The 19,935-nt window shown below is 44.0% G+C and overlaps 1 protein-coding gene across 1 annotated transcript in view; it reads right to left on the reverse strand.

Moving 5' to 3' along the window:
• The window catches only part of PAPOLA (poly(A) polymerase alpha), a 1,404,594-nt gene that overhangs the window by 695,268 nt on the left and 689,391 nt on the right, over positions 1–19,935 (reverse strand). Inside the window, exon 10 of the mRNA XM_044073612.1 lies at positions 16,966–17,050. Coding sequence (XP_043929547.1) covers positions 16,966–17,050 — 85 coding nt within the window. The remainder of the gene's footprint in view (positions 1–16,965; positions 17,051–19,935) is intronic.

Raw genomic sequence — 19,935 nt, forward strand, 5'->3', positions numbered from 1 at the left:
TTCGGTTTCGAAGAATACAGGAGCTGACAGACCGGCACTTGCGAACTGCTTCTGCTTCGGGCACCGCGCGGCAAGAAAGACTGAAGATGGCGTCGGCTGATGCTTATGTACTCCAGCCGCTCTGACGTCGGAGAGAAATGCGACATCAGCCGACGTCGGACCCAGACTTTGGAATCCGGCCGACCGAGGGCTGCCTGAGGCAGGACAACCCATATGTTATGACTGCAGTTGCATTCTTGAAGGACATCTGGGAAATGAGGGGAAATTGGAGGAAAGGCATACAGTAGACAGGAGGTCCAATCATGAAGAACAGCGTCTCTCCGACTCGCAAGCAGGGGGGGGATCAGGGCGAAATAGTTGTTGCACTTGCTCAGAGACGATGCAGAGAGATCACAGCAGGGCTGGCCCCATTGATGGAATATCCTTCTCCACCATCAAAGGGTTGAGAGAAACTGTGAGGCATCAAGATGCTCCTGCTCAATTTGTCTGCAATCACACTGGAGCTCCCCAGAACATGGGTCGCAATTAGAAAGTGGTCAGCTGAAAGTGCCCATTGTCACCCAGAGCTTCTCGACAAAGATGGCAAGATATGGTTCCCCTTACTTGATGTACAAAACCACTGCCATGTCAGTTTGGATCGCAATGGTTTTGGGGGTGGGGGGTCTTGAAATGCTTGTAACACTAGAAGCACTGCCCTCATCTCCAGAACACTGATGTGCAAATTGGCCTCCAAATGGGACCAAGTGCCTTGGACTGTTTCCCAAATAATACCCACCCCACCCTATCTGGGAGGTGTCCATGGTCACTATGGTTTGAGGTTGGAGAGGGACAAAGGGAAGGCCCAACAGGATGTTTTCGGAATGGAGCCACCTACTCGGGTCCTTTTTGCAAAAATTGGCGATTCAAATTTGATGCGACACTGGTTGTGCTAGTAAGGATCATCATAATGCCAAAAGCCATTGTAGAATCTCCATATGAAACATCGGAAGCGGAAATAAAGTGATGGTGGCCACCATGGATCCTAGAGTGTGTAATAACAGTCTTGCAATCACTGTTTTGGTATGAATAATCTGTCTTTGTGATTTTATCCTTTGAAGTCTTTCTTGAGGTGGAGACGTGCTACAGGTGTTTGTGTTCAACAGCCAAAATCCTTGCAGTCAGAAGTGAGCTGTGACCATTGGCATGCATTTGGTGAGACCAAAGGATACTGCTCTAAACTGATGACTGGCTCCCAGCCAGAAGCACAGAAACCTTCTGGAGCATGTCTATTTCAATGTGATAATATACATCGTGAAGATCTATTCAGCACATCCAATCGTCTTTCCCTACGAACAGGACAGACTGAAATGTGACCAACCAGAATATGGTATGCTAAACAGATTCGTTCAAGATGCTGAGGTCCAAAATTGGTCTCCAGTCACCTGTTTTCTTTGGCACTAAAAAGAATCTTGAGTAAACCCCAAATCCCATCTGGTCTGGCGGGACTGTCCGGATGGCTCTTTTGTCATGCAGTTTTTCAACATCTAATATGACTGCATCCCTGTGACTAGGTGGAACAACATGAATTCACTGGGGTCGTTTGGGTTGTTTCAAGAAAGAAATATCGTAACCTCTGGTTATGATCCTGTGCACCCAACTGCCCGGTATGGCTGGCCAGGCAAGTAGGTGCAGGGAAAGTCGACCACCGACTGCCTCCAGAGGAAGACAATCGGGCCTCCATTCAGGAACGCTGATGGGAATTGCCAGGGAAGGAATCGCTGTAACCTTGATTTTGCAGGCCACCTCTGCCTCTAGCATGGTGTCTCCCATTATAACTTCACCCTCTGCCCCAGGAAGAATAGCCACTATGCAAGTCTTGGAAAGGCCTTTGGGACTTTTTGAACCATAGCCTTCCACCTCTCTGGATCCCCAAATAGGGACACTGAGGAGTGGAAAAGCGTATGCCCATGGCAGAAATAGTTTTTCCATCCTTCTCATATCTGGCAAGTGTCTCCGACTCTGGGGCCAAAAAGGGATGTTCTGTCAAAGGCAGCATTGATGAAAGATGACTTGAATGGCTCCACAAACTCACATAAGCACATCCAGGTGTCTTTTCATTGCTACACTGGAACCCACAGCCCTACTCATCCCTTCGTCTGCATGCACAATGAGCCTCATGGAAGAATTGCATACTAAATCAAGGGTCGTCAGCTGGGAAGCTACTTCAGCCAGAGTCCCCAGAGCTATGGTTTATGTCATTGTCTGATGGCTCCTTTAACAGATCTCTCTGAATTCTGGTGAAACGTGCCAGGAAGTTCAAGGACCAAAGTGCGAAGATCGATGAAGCATATACGCGCTTCCCAAATCTATCCATCATCCTACGGTCCTTATTAGGGGGGATGGATACTAGAACTCTCATCAGGAAGTTACTTTTTTGTGGCTGCCGCAATCATGGCATCCACTGGCACCCCATTAGCCAAATGCTGTTGATCTGTAGGAGCCGACAATATATGGTCTGGTCTCTTAGGGATGGGTTCGATGGAGTCAGGAATCTTTCAAGCCCGCTGGGCAATCAGTTTAATCAGATAGTCACGCGGAATTCCAAAGTCTTGGTCCGGCATCGGTTGCGTTCGCCTCTTCCCTGACGTCAGTGCGCCAGGGGTATATATAATGCAACCGATGCCATTTTCTTCAGTTTTTCTTGCTCCAGATGTCAGGTGCCCCCAAAAAGGTGGTCAGAAATTAGTACCAAAAGGAGTAACCACTGCACAAACACAAAATCCCTTCTGTTGTAAGCAAATACATCAGTAAGGCATAAAAGAGATTTAGCCAGTAGATCAGAGGGGATGGAGGGGGGGGGTAACCTGGACTGCAGCAGGGCGAACACTCTAACATCTACATTTATGGTAGGTACAAAACTGTACTATGTTCATCGTGTTACCCTGCTGCAGTCATCACACTTGGGTTGAATCGAAAGCTAAGGTAGGGGGGAGGTATCAGAGGGTTAGTGGTGGCTATAAAGCCCTGCAGAACTGCAGTGGCGAAGCCCGCCCTGGACTTTGAGTAAAAAGGTAAGTGATAGTGTTTGGTAAAGTTGTGTACTGAACTCCAAGTTGCAGCTTCTAAAATTTCCTTGGTTGGAACCCCCCTGAGAAAGACTGTAGAGGTAGCTGTTGCCATGGTAGAGGGGGATCTAATGGTAGCAGGAACTGGTTTCCCATGATGGGTATAGCAGAAACGTATGCAATGACCTATCCATTTAGAAATGGTTTGCTTTGATATAGCCTTCCCTTGAGAAGGCTGTAGCATATGATACAAAGAGCTGGTCAGATTTTCTGAAAGCCTTAGTTTTGTCCAAATAGTAACGAAGGTGCCTGTGAATGTCCAAGGAATGCAGGAGTCTCTCACCTTTGTTCTGTGGACTGAGGAAGAAGGTGGGTAAGTGGATGGTTTGATTTAAAGCTACACTGGAAACCACCTTAGGCATAAAGGAAGGATTAGCTCGTAGAGAAGCTCTGTCTTGATGAAAAATGAGGAAAGGTTCCACTGCCATTAGTGCCTGTAGCTCTGAGACTCTTCTGGCTGAAGTTATTGCTAGGAGCAGGGCAGTCTTCCTGATAGGAACTGAAGATCTGCAGAGAAAGCTGGTTCAAAGGGAGGTAAGCGTTAGTTTTTACAGAACAAAATTGAGGTCCCATGTTGGTGTAGGAGCTCTCCTGGGTGGTCTAATGTTTTTTGCCCCTCTGAGGAACTGCCTTAGAAGAGGATGTGAAAATAAAGGCAGATCCATGTTCTAGTGAGCTGAAATAGCTGAAGCATGGATTTTAATTGAGGAAAAGGAAAGTCCTTTGTGCAACATCTCAGCTAAATACTGTAGAATGTGAGGCATGTGAGGCTGAATTGAGTCTTGGCCTTTAGCTTGGTTCCAGACACAAAACCTTTTCCATTTGTCCGAATAAGCCTTCCTAGTGCTTGGCCTCCTGGCTTCCAGAATAACATCCAGAACTGCTTGTGAAAGAGGGGCTGGTTCTATGTTTAGATGATTTGCCATGCAGCCAGATTTAAAGTTTTGAGCCCGCTGTGAAGAATCTGATTGCTTTGTTGTGTGAGCAAATGGGGGATTTGAGGCAGTATCCATGGTGGGCTGTGGGCCATATTTTTCAATAGCGGATACCAGTGCTGGCGTGGCCAGTCTGGGGCTATGAGAATCAGATGTGGTCTCTCCTTTTTGCCTTTCAAAAGAACCTTTGTGAGGAGAGGCAATGGAGGGAAGGCATATGCTGTCAGGTTTTTCCAACTGAAAGAGAGAGAGCGTCCACTTTCCAAGCTTGATGGTGAGATGTCCTTGTACAAAATTTTGTCAGTTGATGGTTGAGGACTGGCAAACAGGTCCATGTCTGGAAGGCCCCATGTTTGAGTTATCATTGCACATATTTGTGGATCTAGTTTCCACTCGTGGGGATCCTTGATGTTTCTGCTAAGGTCATCTGCCAATGTGTTCTTTGTCCTGGCAGGAATTGAGATTGTAACTGGACTTGGTAGGCCAGAGCTGTGTTCCATAAGGTCATTGCTTGTCTGCATAGAGGGTAAGAATGTGTACCCCCTTGTTTATGTACCACATTACTGTGGTGTTGTCCGTCTTTATTGCAAGTTGTCCTGGATGTAATAGATGCTTGAAGGCTGTCAGAGCTTTCTGTACAGCTAGCATCTCTTTTTGATTTATGTGCAGATTTCTTTGATCTGCAGTCCATAGGCCTTGAATGCAACGCCCTGCCATGTGTGCCCCCCAGGCGTAGTCTGAAGCATCTTTTGTGATAGTTTGCCTGGCTGGGGGCAAGGTGAAAGGTTGACCCTTGTTGAGGTGACATGCCTGTGACCACCATAGAAATTCCTGGTGTAGGCAGGGAATGAGACGGTGTCCAAGCTGTGGCTGTGTTGAGACCATACGCTTTTTAGGTACCACTGTAATTTCCTCATATGCAGCTTTGCAAATGGTATTAGTATGCAAGATGCCATGAAGCCCAAAGCCTGCAGAATTTTTCTTGCAGTTAATTGGGTCTTTGTTGCCAGTGTCTTGAAATATTGAGTCAGTTGTACTTGCTTGTCTGGCGTAAGATGAGCCTTCTGGGCCATTGTATTCAAGCGGACACCCAGGAATGTCATTTTTTGTGAGGGTACTAGTTTTGACTTCTTTTCGTTTACTGTGTGACCCAGGCAGTTTAGTAGATGCTTTACAAAGGCCAGATGATGTAAGAGAATATGTCTTTGCTTTCTGCTTGGATGAGGCAGTCGTCCAGGTATGGATATATTTGAATTCCTCTGTCTGCAGTATGCAATTACTGGTGCCAGGCATTTTGTGAAAACTCTGGGCGCAGTAGATAAGCCAAAGGGCAGTGCAGAGAATTGGTAATGGGTTGAACCTGCAATGAAATGGAGGTATCTTCTGCAACTTTGTCTGATAGGGACATGCAGGTATGCCTCCTTGAGGTCCAACGTTACTAGCCATGCTTCCTTGCCCAACATGGGAAGTAGCTGCTGTAGTGTTAGCATCTTGAATTTGGGTACTTGTAAGTGTTTAGAATTGAAAGGTCCAGAATTGGTCTCCAGGCATTGTCCATTTTGGGCACTAGCAAGAGTCTTGAATAAAATCCTTGGCCTTGCTCTCGAGTAGGTACCAGTTGAATGGCTCATGTCCATGAGAGCTGCAATTTGCTTTTGTGCCTCTGCCCATTGATTTTGTGGCAGGTTTGGCATTCCTCTTCATTGGCAAGGTGTGAAAGTGGAATCTGTAGCCTCGTAAACTTATGTCAGGACCCATTTGTCCTTTGTGACAATGTGCCAGTTTGTCTGAAAAAAGTGCGACTTTTCCTCCCAAGGGGGCTGCCAAGAGAGTATTGCTTGGCCGAATGAGGTGCAAGTCATTGGGTTTGCCTTCTGGTGGTTTGAGATCTGTCTTCTCCTCCCTTCTGTGTTGTACAGCCCCATTGGCGAGGTTTATACTGGGCTTGTGGTTGTCATCTGCCCCTTGGGCGTCTATTTACCCCTCTGTGGTCTGTCAGTGGCTGGAAAGGACCAATTCTTTGTTGGCCAGTTTCTGCTGAAGCGAGGGGATTGTACTTGTAGGAAATCTTTGACTGTCTGCATAGATTTTGCCTCATCTTCCATTTTCTTTAAAACTTCTTCTGCTTTAACTCCAAAAAGAACATCCTGCTGTAAGGGAGCATCCAGTAGTTTTGCTTTAACATGATCAGGCAGAGTTTGTTCCTTTAACCAAGCATGCCTACGTACAACAGACCCAGTGACAGCTGCTCTGCAGGAGGCCTCCAAAGAATCAAACCCACATTGTAAGGTATGTTTGGCCACCCGCTCAGTGGCGTGCAACAGATCCTGTACTTCTTTCAATTCAGATTGTTGAGGGAGAGAGGTTATCCTTTGCTTTAACTGAGAGATTAGAAATTGCGGATACTTAAGCATGTGAAATTGACAATTCAGTGCCCTCATAGCTAGTGTGGCTGAGGTGTAAACCTTCTTCCCCCACCTGTCTAGTGCTCATGAATCCCTCTCAGAAGGTACTGGGTTTTTAGCCATAGAAGCCTTAGCCCCCTTGGGACCCTGTGAGATAGTCTCTGGGTCAGCTACATGGCTTTTGTAAGGAAATTTGTGGGAATCAGGCACTCTACAGTATCTGTCAGGCTTAGCCAGAGCAGGAGGTAGAGAGTCTGGGTTGAAACTGGATTCTAAATAGACATCATCCACAATGTCCAAAACTGGTGGGATGGCAAGTGGTCTGTGTTGGGGGAATAAAAAAACTGAGCCTTTTCTTTGAATCAGAGTAGTCCTGACCTTCCCAGTGAAAATGTTCCCTCATAGTGTGTAAAGTTACCCCAAAGGAGTAGTCTTCAGGAGGAGAAGCTGAGGGAATAGAGTCCTCAGCATCAGAATCTTCATAAGGAGAAGTAGTCGTCTTGGTTCTCAGAGGAGTCTGAAGAAATGGACATTTGCTCAGAGGAGGCATAATCTTCCTCTTGTCTAGGCCTTTTGTCAGGAGGGGGCTGGGAACCCCTGATTAAAGAAATCAAATCTTCAGCCATTTTGAGCATCTGTTTCTTAGGCATGGAGCCTTGAACAGGAGACTGAAGTGCAGTCCTTTTAGATTTAGGAGTCTTCGACTCAGAAAACGTTTTAATGGTGAGAGTAGTCAGTCTGAAAACGCCTTCAGAAACCGATGGCGTTTCTGTAGCACCGACGTCTTTTGTAGCAAAGTCGGAAGGGCCTAAAGTAAAAGGCTGCGTCGGCCTGGTACATTCCGTCAAAATTTCCGTAGTGGTCTCGGGTTCCAGATCTGCGGTAGTCAGGGGCTGCATTGGAGCCTCACTGAGGACCGGAGAACCGGATCGGACGAGGCCTCGGAATCTGGTTTGGGCCTGGGCTGTCCGTCCTTATCCCTGCGGTTTTTGTGCACGCCGATACTCAGTTGCTCCGACGGCATGGTGTAGTTAAATTTCCTACCGTAGTGTCGTGCGAAATCAAAGCGCCTTTTAATAGTACGCTTATTAAACCTAGCACAAAACCGACAAGTAGTGACATTGTGGTCTGGGCCTAGGCAAGGTATGCAATAAGAATGAAAATCCTTATGAGGTATTTGTTTCCCATAAGAAATACAATTGTTAACTTTTTCTGACATCGGTCTGAGGCAAGAAAAGTTTCCCCAACGGGGAAATCGAAAATCTCAGGAGTCGGCTGACCGGCACTTGCGAACTGCTTCTGCTTCGGGCACCGTGCGGCAAGAAAGACTGAAGAAAATGGCATCTGTTGCATTATATATACCCCTGGCGCACTGACGTCAGGGAAAAGGCGACAGCAACCAACGCCGGAACAAGACTTTGGAATTCCGGCCGACTGCGGGACCGCCTGACAGGATAACACGAACATCTGAGATGACCGATGGATGAAAACCCCGACGCTGAGAACATCGAGGCTGTGCAAGTATGCGGTAGTGACGGACGTTAGGGTGCGAGTAAGGTAAGTGTGCGATATTGACTGACTCTAGGGATAGGGGTGGGTTAAGTGAGTTAGGGCGCGGGTTAGGTGAGTGTGCGACAGTGACAGTCTTTAGGGTTAGGGGCGGGTTAAGTGAGTTAGGGTTAGGGCGCAGGTTAGGTGAGTGTGCGATAGTGACAGTCTTTAGGGTTAGGGGCGGGTTAAGTGAGTTAGGGCGCGGGTTAGGTGAGTGTGCGATAGTGACGGACCTTAGGGTTAGGCTTAAGGTTATAGATAGTTGTGTATGTAAGGTTTAGTGTGGGTTTGTAAGGATTTTGGTGTACTTGTGTTGTGTGTGTGCTTTTTGGACAGGGTATATGTTTTGTTTGTTGATTGTCGGGATTGTGGTGCGTCGGGCATGTGAAGTTTCAGTTATGTGGTGTCGGTGTTGTCAGGTAGACCCACACATACTATATATATATATATATATATATATATATATATATATATATATATATATATATATAGATATATATATATATATATAGATATAGATATATATATAGATATATAGATATATATAAATATAGATATATAGATATATATAAATATATATATATATATATATATATATATATATACACACACACACACACACACACACACACATGCATCAATATAAACTTTACCTTCATCTACAAGCAAATACACCACATAGGTTGTAGAAGATAGAGAAGGAAAGATAAACTTTAGAATGACAGGGGGGTGGGCAGAAGGGTAACCTGGACTGCAACAGTGAAAACACTCGAACATCTACATTTATGGTAAGTGTACACAACTGTACTATGTTCTTCGTGTTTCACTGTTGCAGTCATTACATTTGGGTAGAATCCCAAAGCTATGGCTGGGAGGCTGGAGCTAAACAGCATTAGGTATGGCTACAAGGCCCTGCAGCACTGCAGTTGCAAAGCCTGCCCTGGACTTAGAGTAAAGAGGCGAATGGTAATGTTTTGTAAAGGTGTGAACAGAACTCCAAGTAGCAGCCTCTAGAATGTCTTTGGTTGGTACTCCTCAGAAAGGCTGCTGAAGTAGCAGCAGCTCTGGTGGAATGAGATCGAATGCCCTTGAACACAGGTTTACCATGGTGCAAGTAGCAGAAACGGATGCAGTGGCTTATCCACTTTGAAACTGTCTGCTTTCAAACAGCCTTACCTTCAGATCCTGCAGCATGACACTAGTAATTCCTCAGTTTTTCTTAGAGCTTTAGTCCTGCTCAAGTAGAATCTTAGCCGTCTGTGTACGTCTAAGGAATGTAGAATTCTCTCCCCTTTGTTCTGCGGATTTGGATAAATAGTTGGCAGATGAACTGTTTGGTTAAGAGCCACACTGGAAACCACCTTAGGCATAAAAGTAGGATTTGTCCTCAGACACACCCTGTCTAGGTAAAATATGATAAAAGGCTCTACAGCCATGAGGGCCTGTAGCTCTGAAACTCTTCTTGCTGAAGTAATTGCTAGTAGCAGAGCTGTCTTCCATAAGAACTTTATATCAGCGGTAGCAGCTGGTTCAAATGGAGGCAGGGTGAGTTTTTCCAACACATAATTGAGGTCCCATGCAGGTAATGGTGATCTTCTAGGAGGCCTTAAGTTTTTGGCTCCTCTAAGACACTGCTTTATTAAAGGATGAGAAAAGATTGGTGGCTCTGTATTGTAATGAGCCGAAATGGCAGAGGCATGGATTTTGATTGATGAGAAAGATGGGCCTTTGTCAAGCATCTCAGTCAAGTATTGTAATATCTGAGGAATATGTGGTTCTGCTGCATCAGTTCCTTGTGCTCGATTCCAAGCACAGAATCTCTTCCATTTGTCAGCATAGGATTTTATAGTACTAGACCTTCTGGCTTCCAAATTGACATCCATCACAACTTTATGGAGAGGTGTCGTTTGTATGATTACATGATTAGCCATGCTGCCAGGTTCAGTGTCTGTAGTTGATTATGCAGGATCTGATTGTTTTGCTGGGACAGTAGTTGTGGTCTTTGAGGTAAGGTCCAAGCTGGGTATTGAGACAAGTTCCTTAGGATTAGGTACCAGTATTGGCGGGGCCAGTCAGGGGCTATTAATACCATCTTTTGCTTCTCTTGTCTGACTTTTAGGATGACCCTGGGTAGAAGAGGCAGAGAAGGAAAGGCGTAAACTGAAGGACAGAGCGTCCACTTTCCATGCTTGTCTGTGATAAGTCCTTGTGCAGAATCGTTTCAATTGATAATTTTGAGGAGAAGCCAACATATCTATGTCTGGGCTCCCCCATTTCTCTGTTATGCTGAAGACTTGTGGATTTAGTTTCCACTTGTGAGGATCCATAAGGTTTCTGCTTAAATCATCTACCAGAGTGTTTTGTTTTCCTGGCAGGAATTGAGCTTGAAGATGTATTTGTAAGGTAAAAGCTGTGTCCCCACAGTGCCATGGCTAATCAGCAAAGGGGGGTATGAGTGCGTGCCCCCTTGCTTATGTACCACATGATTGTGTTGTCCGTCTGTATCAGTAGTTGCCCTGGATGAAGTCCTTGAAGGCTGTTAGGGCATTTTGAACAGCTAGCATCTCTTTCTGGTTGATATGTAGATGCATTTGTTTTGGTGCCCATATACCCTGAATGCATCTTCCTGCCATGTGGGCCCCCCAGGCATAATCTGATGCATCTGTTAAGGTTTGGCTGGCAAGGGGTAGAGTGAAGGGAGGTCCCATGTTTTGGTGACAGGCCTTTGCCCACCACAGAAATTCCTGCTGCAGGCAGGGAATGAGAGGAATCATGGTTTCCAGGCTGTGTGAATGATGACTCCATAAACCTTTTAGGTACCATTGAAGTTTCCTCATGCAGTCTTGCGTATGGAATTAGTAGGATGCAGGATGCCATGAAGCCCAGAGTCTGCAGAATTTGTCTTGCAGAAGACTGTGCTTTTGTTGCCATCAGTTTGAAGTAAGTAGTCAGTTGCCTTTGTTTGCCTGGCGTGAGGTAAGCCATTTGGGCAATTGTATTCAAGCTTGCACCTAGGAATGTTATCTTTTGAGAGGGTACCAGCTTTGATTTCTTTTTGTTTACTGTGTACCCTAGGCATGTTAAAAGCCTTAACACAAACGCCAGGTGTCGAAAAAGAGTGTCCTTGTGCTCTGCTTGAATGAGACAGTCGTCCAATTAAGGAAATATTTGTATTCTTTGTCTGCAAAATGCAATTACTGGTGCCAGGCACTTTGTAAAGACCCTGGGTGCAGTAGATAAGCCAAAGGGCAGTGCAGAGAATTGGTAATGCATTAAGCCAGCCTTGAATCGGAGGTATCTTCTGCACGACTGTCTTACTGGGACATGCAAGTATGCCTCTTTTAGGTCGAAAGTCACCAGCCAAGCATTCTTGCCCAGCATGGGCAGAAGCTGCTGCAAAGTCAGCATTTTGAATTTTGGAATGTCCAGGTATGTGTTCAAAAATTGATAAATCCAGTATTGGCCGCCAGGCCTTGTCCTTTCTGGGTACCATGAACAGTCGAGTAAAAACCTTGCCCTTTTTCCTGTTCTGGTACTGTCTGAATAGCCCTCATATCCATGAGTAACGTAACCGGTTTCTGTACCTCTGCCCATTGATTTTTTGACAGATCTGGCCAACCTTTTGCCATTGGCAGTGTGTGGAAATGGAATCTGTATCCCTGTGATACGATGTTTAGTACCCACTTGTCCTGGGTTATTAACTGCCAACTCTGAGCCAAAAGTGCTAATTTTCCCCTATGGGTGCTGCCAAAAGATAAGTGCTTGGTGTAGGCAGAGGGAAGTCATTGGGATTGCTTTCTGTAAGTTTGCGCTTTATCTCCTCCAGATTTGGAGGTGGATGCGCCCCATTGCTTTGACCTATATGGAATCTTGGGCCTGGTATCTGGAACCCTTAGGGCGTCTGGATTTGCCCCTTCAAGCTGACACAGGAAAGGACCGATTTTTTTTGTAGGCCAGTGTCTACTGAATCTTGGTGGCTACACTTGTAAGAAGTTTTTAACAGTTTGCATAGACTTCGCTTTGTCTTCCATTTTCTTTAAAATCTCTTCTGCCTTAATACCAAACAAAGATTCATGCTGTAAAGGTGCATCAAGCAATTTAGCTTTAACATGATCAGGCAAATTTTGTTCCTTTAACCAGGCATGCCTCCTAATCACAGATCCAGTAACTGTGGCCATGCAGGAAGCCTCCAAGGAATCAAAACCACATTGCAAAGTATGCTTTTCAACTTGTTCAGCTGCATGCAATAATTCCTGCAATTCTTTATTTTCTGCACATCCAGAAATCATAATTTTCTGTTTCAGCAATACCGTAACATGTTGTTGGTACTTAAGCATATGAAATTGACAGTTTAAAGCCCTGATTGCCAAGGTTGTAGATGTATGAACCTTTTCCCCCATCTGTCCAGTGCCCTTGAATCTCTGTCAGAGGGGGTAGGATTGTTTTTGCTGTCGAGGCCTTAACTCCGTTTGGGCCCTGTGAAATAGTTTCAGGGTCAGCAGCAGGGTTTCTAAATAAAAATTTGTGAGAGTCAGGGACCCTGTAATACCTATCAGGCTTACTGGGAGCTGGAGGTAAGGAGCCAGGGGTCAAGCTTGACTCCGAAAACACATCATCCGCAATGTCTAAAACAGGGGGAATGGCTAAAGGCTTGTGCTGAGGGAGAAGGAAATCCCTGAGCCTCTTTTTTGATTGAGAAGTCTTGACTCTCCCAGTGAAAATGCTCTCTCAAAGTATGCAAGGTTTCTCCAAAAGAATAATCCTCAGGAGGAGATGCAGACGGAAAAGACTCCTCAGCATAAGAATCCTCATAGGGAGGTATAGATAACTCCTGATCAGAAGAGGAATCAGAAGAAATAGAAACCTGATATGAAGATTCATAATCAGTATCTTGCCTAGGCCTCTTATCTGGGGGGGATGGGTACCCCTGATCAAGGTAATAAGGTCTTCAGCTATTTTGATAATCTTTTTTTAGGCATAGAGGCCTGTGCACATGGCTCATGCGTTGGTTTTTTAGTTTTAGAAGTTGCTTTTGTCTTGGGTTTTGCAGCGGTCGGTTTGATATACAAATGTTGAGGTCTGAATACACCCTCAGAAGCCGTTGCCTGCCCAGCAGCTCCAGATCCATCCGAGGGAAATACATGTCGGTCCAATAACTTGAGTATCTTGCGGCATGCCGGAATACACATGGGTGTCGGTACAGGCCTGAGACTCGAAGGTAGCGGGTATCAGGGGCTGCTAAAGTGCCTCACTGAGTACTGGTGAACCGGCTACTGGCTTAGAAGCTTCGTCTGTTTTGGATCTCGACTGCTTTTCTCTGTCACTTTCTTTGCTTTTTTTATGTACTCCAGCAGTTGGCTTACTATCAGATGACATTTCTGGGCAGTTAAATCTGTTTCCAAAATACTTTGATGCAAAAATATACCGACACTTAGTGCGTTGGTTAAATCTAGCACAAAACCGACAGCCAGGCACATTGTGATCAGGGCCTAGGCAAGGAATACAGTATAAATGGAAATCCTTATGCGGTATTTGCTTCCCACAAGTAATACAATTATTAACTTTTTCTGACATTGGTAAAAAGCAAGAAAAAGTTTCCCCAACGGGGTACTTAGCTTTAGTGAAGACTTCGGTTCTGAAACTCAAACTAGAGTATTTCAGTAGTCGGCCGACTGGCACTTGCGAAATGCTTCTGCTTCGGGCACCATGCGGCAAAAAAGACTAAAGAAAACTGTGTCGGCTACATATTTTATACCTCTGATGACCTGACGTCATGGAAGAGAGGACAGCAACCGATGCAGGACTCAAGACTTTGGAATTCAGGCCGACTGAGGGCAACCTGCCAGCAGATTACCCAAATGTAATGACTGCAACAGTGAAACCCAAAACATCCACCATAGTTGAATCCTGGTGGTAGCTCTAGGTGAGGGGAAGGACCATGGTTGCTCCAACATGAGAGGAATAGACTGAAAGCTCTACTGGACAAGGTCCTCTCTATGGCCTGAAAGGCAGGTCCCATATAGAGGAATGGAAGCCCAGAATCGAAACAGACTCCCTTAAAACAGTAATCCCTTCCTGCACCGAGGTAACCTCCCCCAAGCCTGAGCTGAACTTAGGTTACCAAAACTCCGAGAAACATGGACGGCTACAATATCGGTGTTGATCCACGCTCCCCGGAACAGACAAAGCTCTAACTCAAAGAGGTCTCCAGTTCCAACAAAAATGGAGTGTTCAGGGTAGGTGTCAATACAGTCAACACCAGGAATGTCAGAACCGAAAACTCCAAAGGCTCATTTGGAGTCAGAGGAATAATAACGGGATGAGAAACTTAAAGTTCCAGAGCCAGAAGTGCGAGAACTGAGGAAATAGCTAATCCCCTCACTGCCAGGAGCTGGTCTACTAGCCTCAGAACACTGAATTCCATGAGGCTGTTGGATGAGTGGACCTAACAGTCTAACAGGGACTGGAATCTATCCAAAAAAGGACTTTGGGATCAGTCTGCAAAGGGGTCAGGTCTTGGAAAGTATCTTGTTTGAGGCAAATCCTTAAAAGAAAACTCCTTTGATTTCGATATCTGTGGAACAGAGGAGAGCAAAATGGTTTGAATTGAGGAAGTAGTAGGTGCCGTAGCTGTGTGTAGAGATCAGCACCAACGGCGCTGATGAAGACAGGTGCTTTCCATCCGGTTCCACCAAAACTGTGGGAGCCAGGGAAGACAACCTTTTTAACAGGCGTTCCTGACGAAGGTGTAGGAACCAAAAGACTCAGAAACTTCATGCTTGGATGAAGAGGAGGAAGAAAGGGAGCTAACATCAGTCTTAGATGTCACAGATATAGCTTCATCGAAGTTGGATTTAGCCTTTGAGAATTAACGTTTTTTCTTTTGACGGGGGGCTTGGTGGCTAAAGCCATGATAGATGGCACACTCCTCCTGAAGATGCACTAGGCCCCAGCAGTAAATAAGTCATGTCCATCAGAATCTGGCAGCCAACGGTCACACTTCTGGCATCTCTTAAAGCCAGAAGTGCCTTTAGACTTTTCAGCCATGACAGCAAAGTCACACACACAGCTAGAAAGAGAACTTTTTTTTTAAGAATAAAAAAAATTAAAAACAATGTTTTTTTCTTTTTTTTTTTAAGAAAAAAAATGTATAAACAATGGTATTAAAGGGTTACCAGTAGGCTGTACCAACAATGGTATAGAAGATTACCATAATAGTAAAAGGACGGAGGAGTAAAAACACACCAGAAAGTCAATGAAAGAGGAACTGGATATAGAATAAGGTTTCTTAGAGAAGAAACTATTTAGATAGATTTGAAAAGAGTAAATAACACTTGCAAATGTAATAAATTGCTAGTTTGAGAGCTGACAGGAGAGGACCACATCTGGCACTTGCAGCATCAAATGAGATCTGAGGTAATCTTGAGAGGAGCATTATGGATAGGGCAAAGCTCGAGAGTTTTTGGAAGGCACAAGCTGGAATAAAGGCCGAGTTGGTTCAGAGAGACAGAACCAAACCCACAGTCAAGGATTAAGTGAAGACTGACATCAGATTGATTGGTATCAGAAACATGACCAGAAACTAAATGCAAAGAAGTGCATAATACCACCTTTTGGGAAATCAAATATCCCTGCAAATTATAACACTGACAGCAACTCCACCAACCAAGAGTGGATCCAGTGGCGGGTGAACTGGGTACTCAGTAATCAGAACAGTGTGTCAACGATAATGAGGAAATCCTTCAGTGTGGCTCAGCTTATAAGTAAGGGCATGGCATCCAGATCTAATGATGCCATAATATCACTTCACTCAGCCTGCATTAGACCAAAAATAGAGTACAATGCACCCTTTGGCATGTACTTCGCCAAGCACCTGCAACAGTTGGAGCATCCTCAGAGGTTTCTCAACAGAAAAATACAGGGTGTATAACCAGGTCATATGTGGACCAATTAAAAGCCCCATCACTGTATTCAGTTTCCTACTGATTACTGAGGGGTAATCTGGGCCCGACCTACAAGGCAGTCTCCGACACAGCACAGATGGAAATGTTGCACATTCACAAAATTAACTGGACTAGGGTTACTCTCTCCAAAGATCTAAACCTGATCTCCGACATGAATAGATCATGCTGGAGGGACAGAAATGTTGCAGAGATTAACCCCTCTGGAATAGGCTTCCTATTCACGTGAAGTTGAGCCCCATCCCTGACCATCTTCAACTGCAATCTGGACAGATGGATGGGAAATCGCAAATTCCCTCATGTGGCATCCATGTCCCTTATAGATATAGGCAGTCTGTAAAAACAGTCAAAACCCTGCTAACTGACCCTTATCTTTCCCCTAGGGACAGAAAATTGGGTAAAATCTGGGCAGCACTGACTAGGTTTGTAAGGGCTCTTCAGCAGTTAGTCTAATAATCTTCTATGAACCTATTTTTTAAATGACATTCTAATGAACTCTGAATGTCCCACAAATACTGTTTAATTTATCAAGTCAGCTCAGATCATGTAACAGAAGACATCTAGGTTTCATCTGATTTAACATGGGCATATCTGCAGGTGGTAGAGATTAAATTCTGAGTCAACCGGCCAAAGCATAAGACACCAACAAACACAATGTCAATGTTTTTGAGGGGAGACCACTGCTGGTGCAATTAAGAGCGCACCAGTACGGATTCTTTCGTTTTGGAAGACTTATCTGTTTTTCATGTTGTTCTGACCTTGGAGTTAGTTTATAAGTTTGGGGTGTGCAGCTTAAATTTTTTTGCCCTTATGCATTTCAGACATTATTTCTCACCGTTTTCCCTTGGCATTTTTATGTTCAAGGTTTCATAGAACAATTGTATAGACATGTACCATGCCTGAACAAATTTCACGTTATACAAGCTATTTCTTAATGTTTACAAACAATATTTAAAATCCTTCCCTAAAGAAATTCCAGTGGATAAAAAAAATAAATAAAAATACGTACTTGTACTTTTGAAAAAAATTTGGTGCATCAAACAGTTTGGACCATTCTGCTTTATTCTGTAAAATTTCATCTGTAATGGCAAGTCCTACAAACAAAAAATATCAGATATCAAACTTCCTCAAAAATGTAACCATTTCTGTCAAAACAAAACACTTGTTAGATACACCTGAAGCAGTTAGTATTTCCTAAACTACAGATGCTAACAAAACAACAAAGAAAATTATGGACTTCTCTTCACCACTGATAAGCAAGGTAGTCAAAGGTGCCGTTTACTTTCTGAAATACTGAGCTAGGGGGCAAAGCAGAGGTAACATGAATGCAAAATAATATGATGTGTAGTAGACAAACCAAATATAAAGCCACAGATCTCTACCAGCCCTTGGATTTACTAATTTGATGGTATGAAGGCAAATGAAAATAAATGAAGGGAAAAAGATTATGACCAACGGACATATCAAAAAGTAAATACCCCCAGCAAAGACAGAAGGAAACGCTACAACAGCAGATAGAGAAAGTAAACTTGTGCAGGAACTCCCCATAACTGTAGATGTTTTGGTATGTTTTCTGATGTAGACAGAGTTGAAGCTTCAGCTGCCGAGCACCCAACTTAACAGCATAGTACATTCCTCTTTCAAGCTGCATCACCTTCAGTCCTTTCTTCCATTTGATCCCTGCCACCACCAATGGAAAGGAATGGAAGCAGAGCACTATGGCCTAAAGACAAAAATACCTTGGGGTAAGGACAAGCGAAAGACCTACAAGCTGCCTCTCCAGGACATAAGTTAACCTTGAGAAAGATTAACTGTCTGGTCAGAGTACCAGAGAAGTATAGTAAAAAGAGCAGTTAGGGTATCACCAAAACCCATACAAGCCCACAAGAAAGGGAACAGAGGCAAAGACAGGAGAAATGGTACTGAAACAATGAACATACTCTAACACCTACACTCGCCACATCCTAACCAGCTCTAAGTTCACTGCAAGTTTTACTGCCACAGTAATGACACTTGAAAAAACATCCAAAGATTATGAACTACTGAGTGACTAGGGCTGAACAGGAGTGGTGTGCAAGAAGCCCTTCAGGAAGGCTGTGGCAAACCTCATTCTTGATCAATAGGACATGCCCACATTACAGTATCTGGAGAAGGTGAGGACAGATGACTGCAGTCTAAGAATTCACATTTACAACAGCAAACTCAGACAAGTTTGTTTATCAGCATTTCAAGATGCTATGCTGGCAAAACTGCAGTACAGTGTGGTCTAGGAATCTGTGCTTGTGCCATTGTTATGCAATCAGAGTTTGTATACATAATGTGCTGTGGGTATTGGGGGGGGGGGACTTGTACCATGCAAAAAATGTCTTTTTGATCTTTTTAGATCTAATCTAAAGAGTTTTTGCATTTGCTCATTTGACAATTTGCTCAATAATGAGAATTGTGCAGAGAACCATGTAACTGCTTCCAGAACAATGAGTGCCGACTCCTCCCAGAAATAAAAAATGGTATGTCTTACCATAAATTTGGCATCTGTGTCATCTTCCTTCATTCATCCTCACTACAGTACAGAGTCTCAGATCAGCTCCTCAAATCCAGTTCAGCCACTTCCATAGACTTGGATCCAACTCAAGTTCCTCCCTCATACCCACAATGTCATGCATCCACCCAACTACCTCTGACTGAGTTTGCCAAACCAAGCATGCCACTCGTACACCATGATCGACAGAACGGGCTCAGACAGAGGACATAAATGTCCTGAGATCACCCAGGTTCCTCTTGGATGGGAAAGTGAAGATGAATAAAGGAAGACAAAACAGATGCCAAGTTATGTTAAGACATAACTTTTTTATCCAATGTTGTCTCCTTCATTCACCTTCACTACAAGGTCAGAATCCCCAAATAAGAGAACCTTGGGTGGCCCTCATGGAAGGACATGCAGGAGCACCATCGAGCTGAAGGAGGCCCTGCTCCTGAAAATGACTAACTGGTAGTGAGACAGAAAGCTGTGATTAGACCAAGTGGCTGCTGCACAAATGTCATTGAAGGCTGAGGAGATAGCCATGGCTCTGGTACAGTGTGCCTTAGGGGATTTAGATAACTGTAAACCAAGGAAGACATCCAGACACAAATGGGACCAACATCTACTTTAATACAACACAGCAGTCAAGCGCTTTCTTCTCACAAAGACTTCTTCAGAACTGCCACAATGTAACACATATACCACATTAATGGTGCTAACACCATGTGATAAACCCTACCCAATAAAAATATCCAATTAAATCAGAAAGTTAAAAAACAAATATACATTTCTAACGGACCTAAAAATAAATATAAAACACCATGCAATCAGTAAGCTAGAACACATGACATGTCCCCGACCACAAATTTTTCTTTGATGTTTTAGACTATATTGTAAAGGACTCGAGGGTATATTATGGTAGAACATTTGCTTAGGAGAGAATGGATACAGATCCTTAGGCTTTATGCCTTGGATGCTCCAGGCCTTAATTATGCTTGTTCTACTTCCAGCCTTTTAAGTTTTAAAATAGGGGAAGGCTGAAACTTAAGTACATTTTAATTTCAGTTTTTATTACTATATTAACATATTATGTACAGAATATTTTTTTTTTCTATGCATTAGCAATGTGCTATGGCTTAGTTAGTGTTTATATTTAAATGTATTCTTTACGTCAGTTAAAAATGTATATTTAATTACTTAACTTTGACTATACTTTTATTGGGTAGGGTTTATCACATATGTTGTTAGCACTATTAATGTGGTGTGTGTGTTACATTATGGCAGTTCTGAAGAAGTCTATGTGAGACTAAAGCACTTGACTGCTGAATGTTCTATTAAAGTAGTTGTTGGCCCCATCTTGTGCCTGGATGTCTTCCTTGGTTTTTGGTCCATTGGTTGGTGAATTCTGGTTATGATTTAGGTAACTGTAATTCTCTAGAGGAATAAATGGAGATGCAA

The sequence above is a fragment of the Protopterus annectens genome, chromosome 6.part0 (genome assembly GCF_019279795.1).
Source record: "Protopterus annectens isolate FY-2018-M chromosome 6.part0, PAN1.0, whole genome shotgun sequence".
Lineage (NCBI taxonomy): Eukaryota > Metazoa > Chordata > Ceratodontiformes > Protopteridae > Protopterus > Protopterus annectens.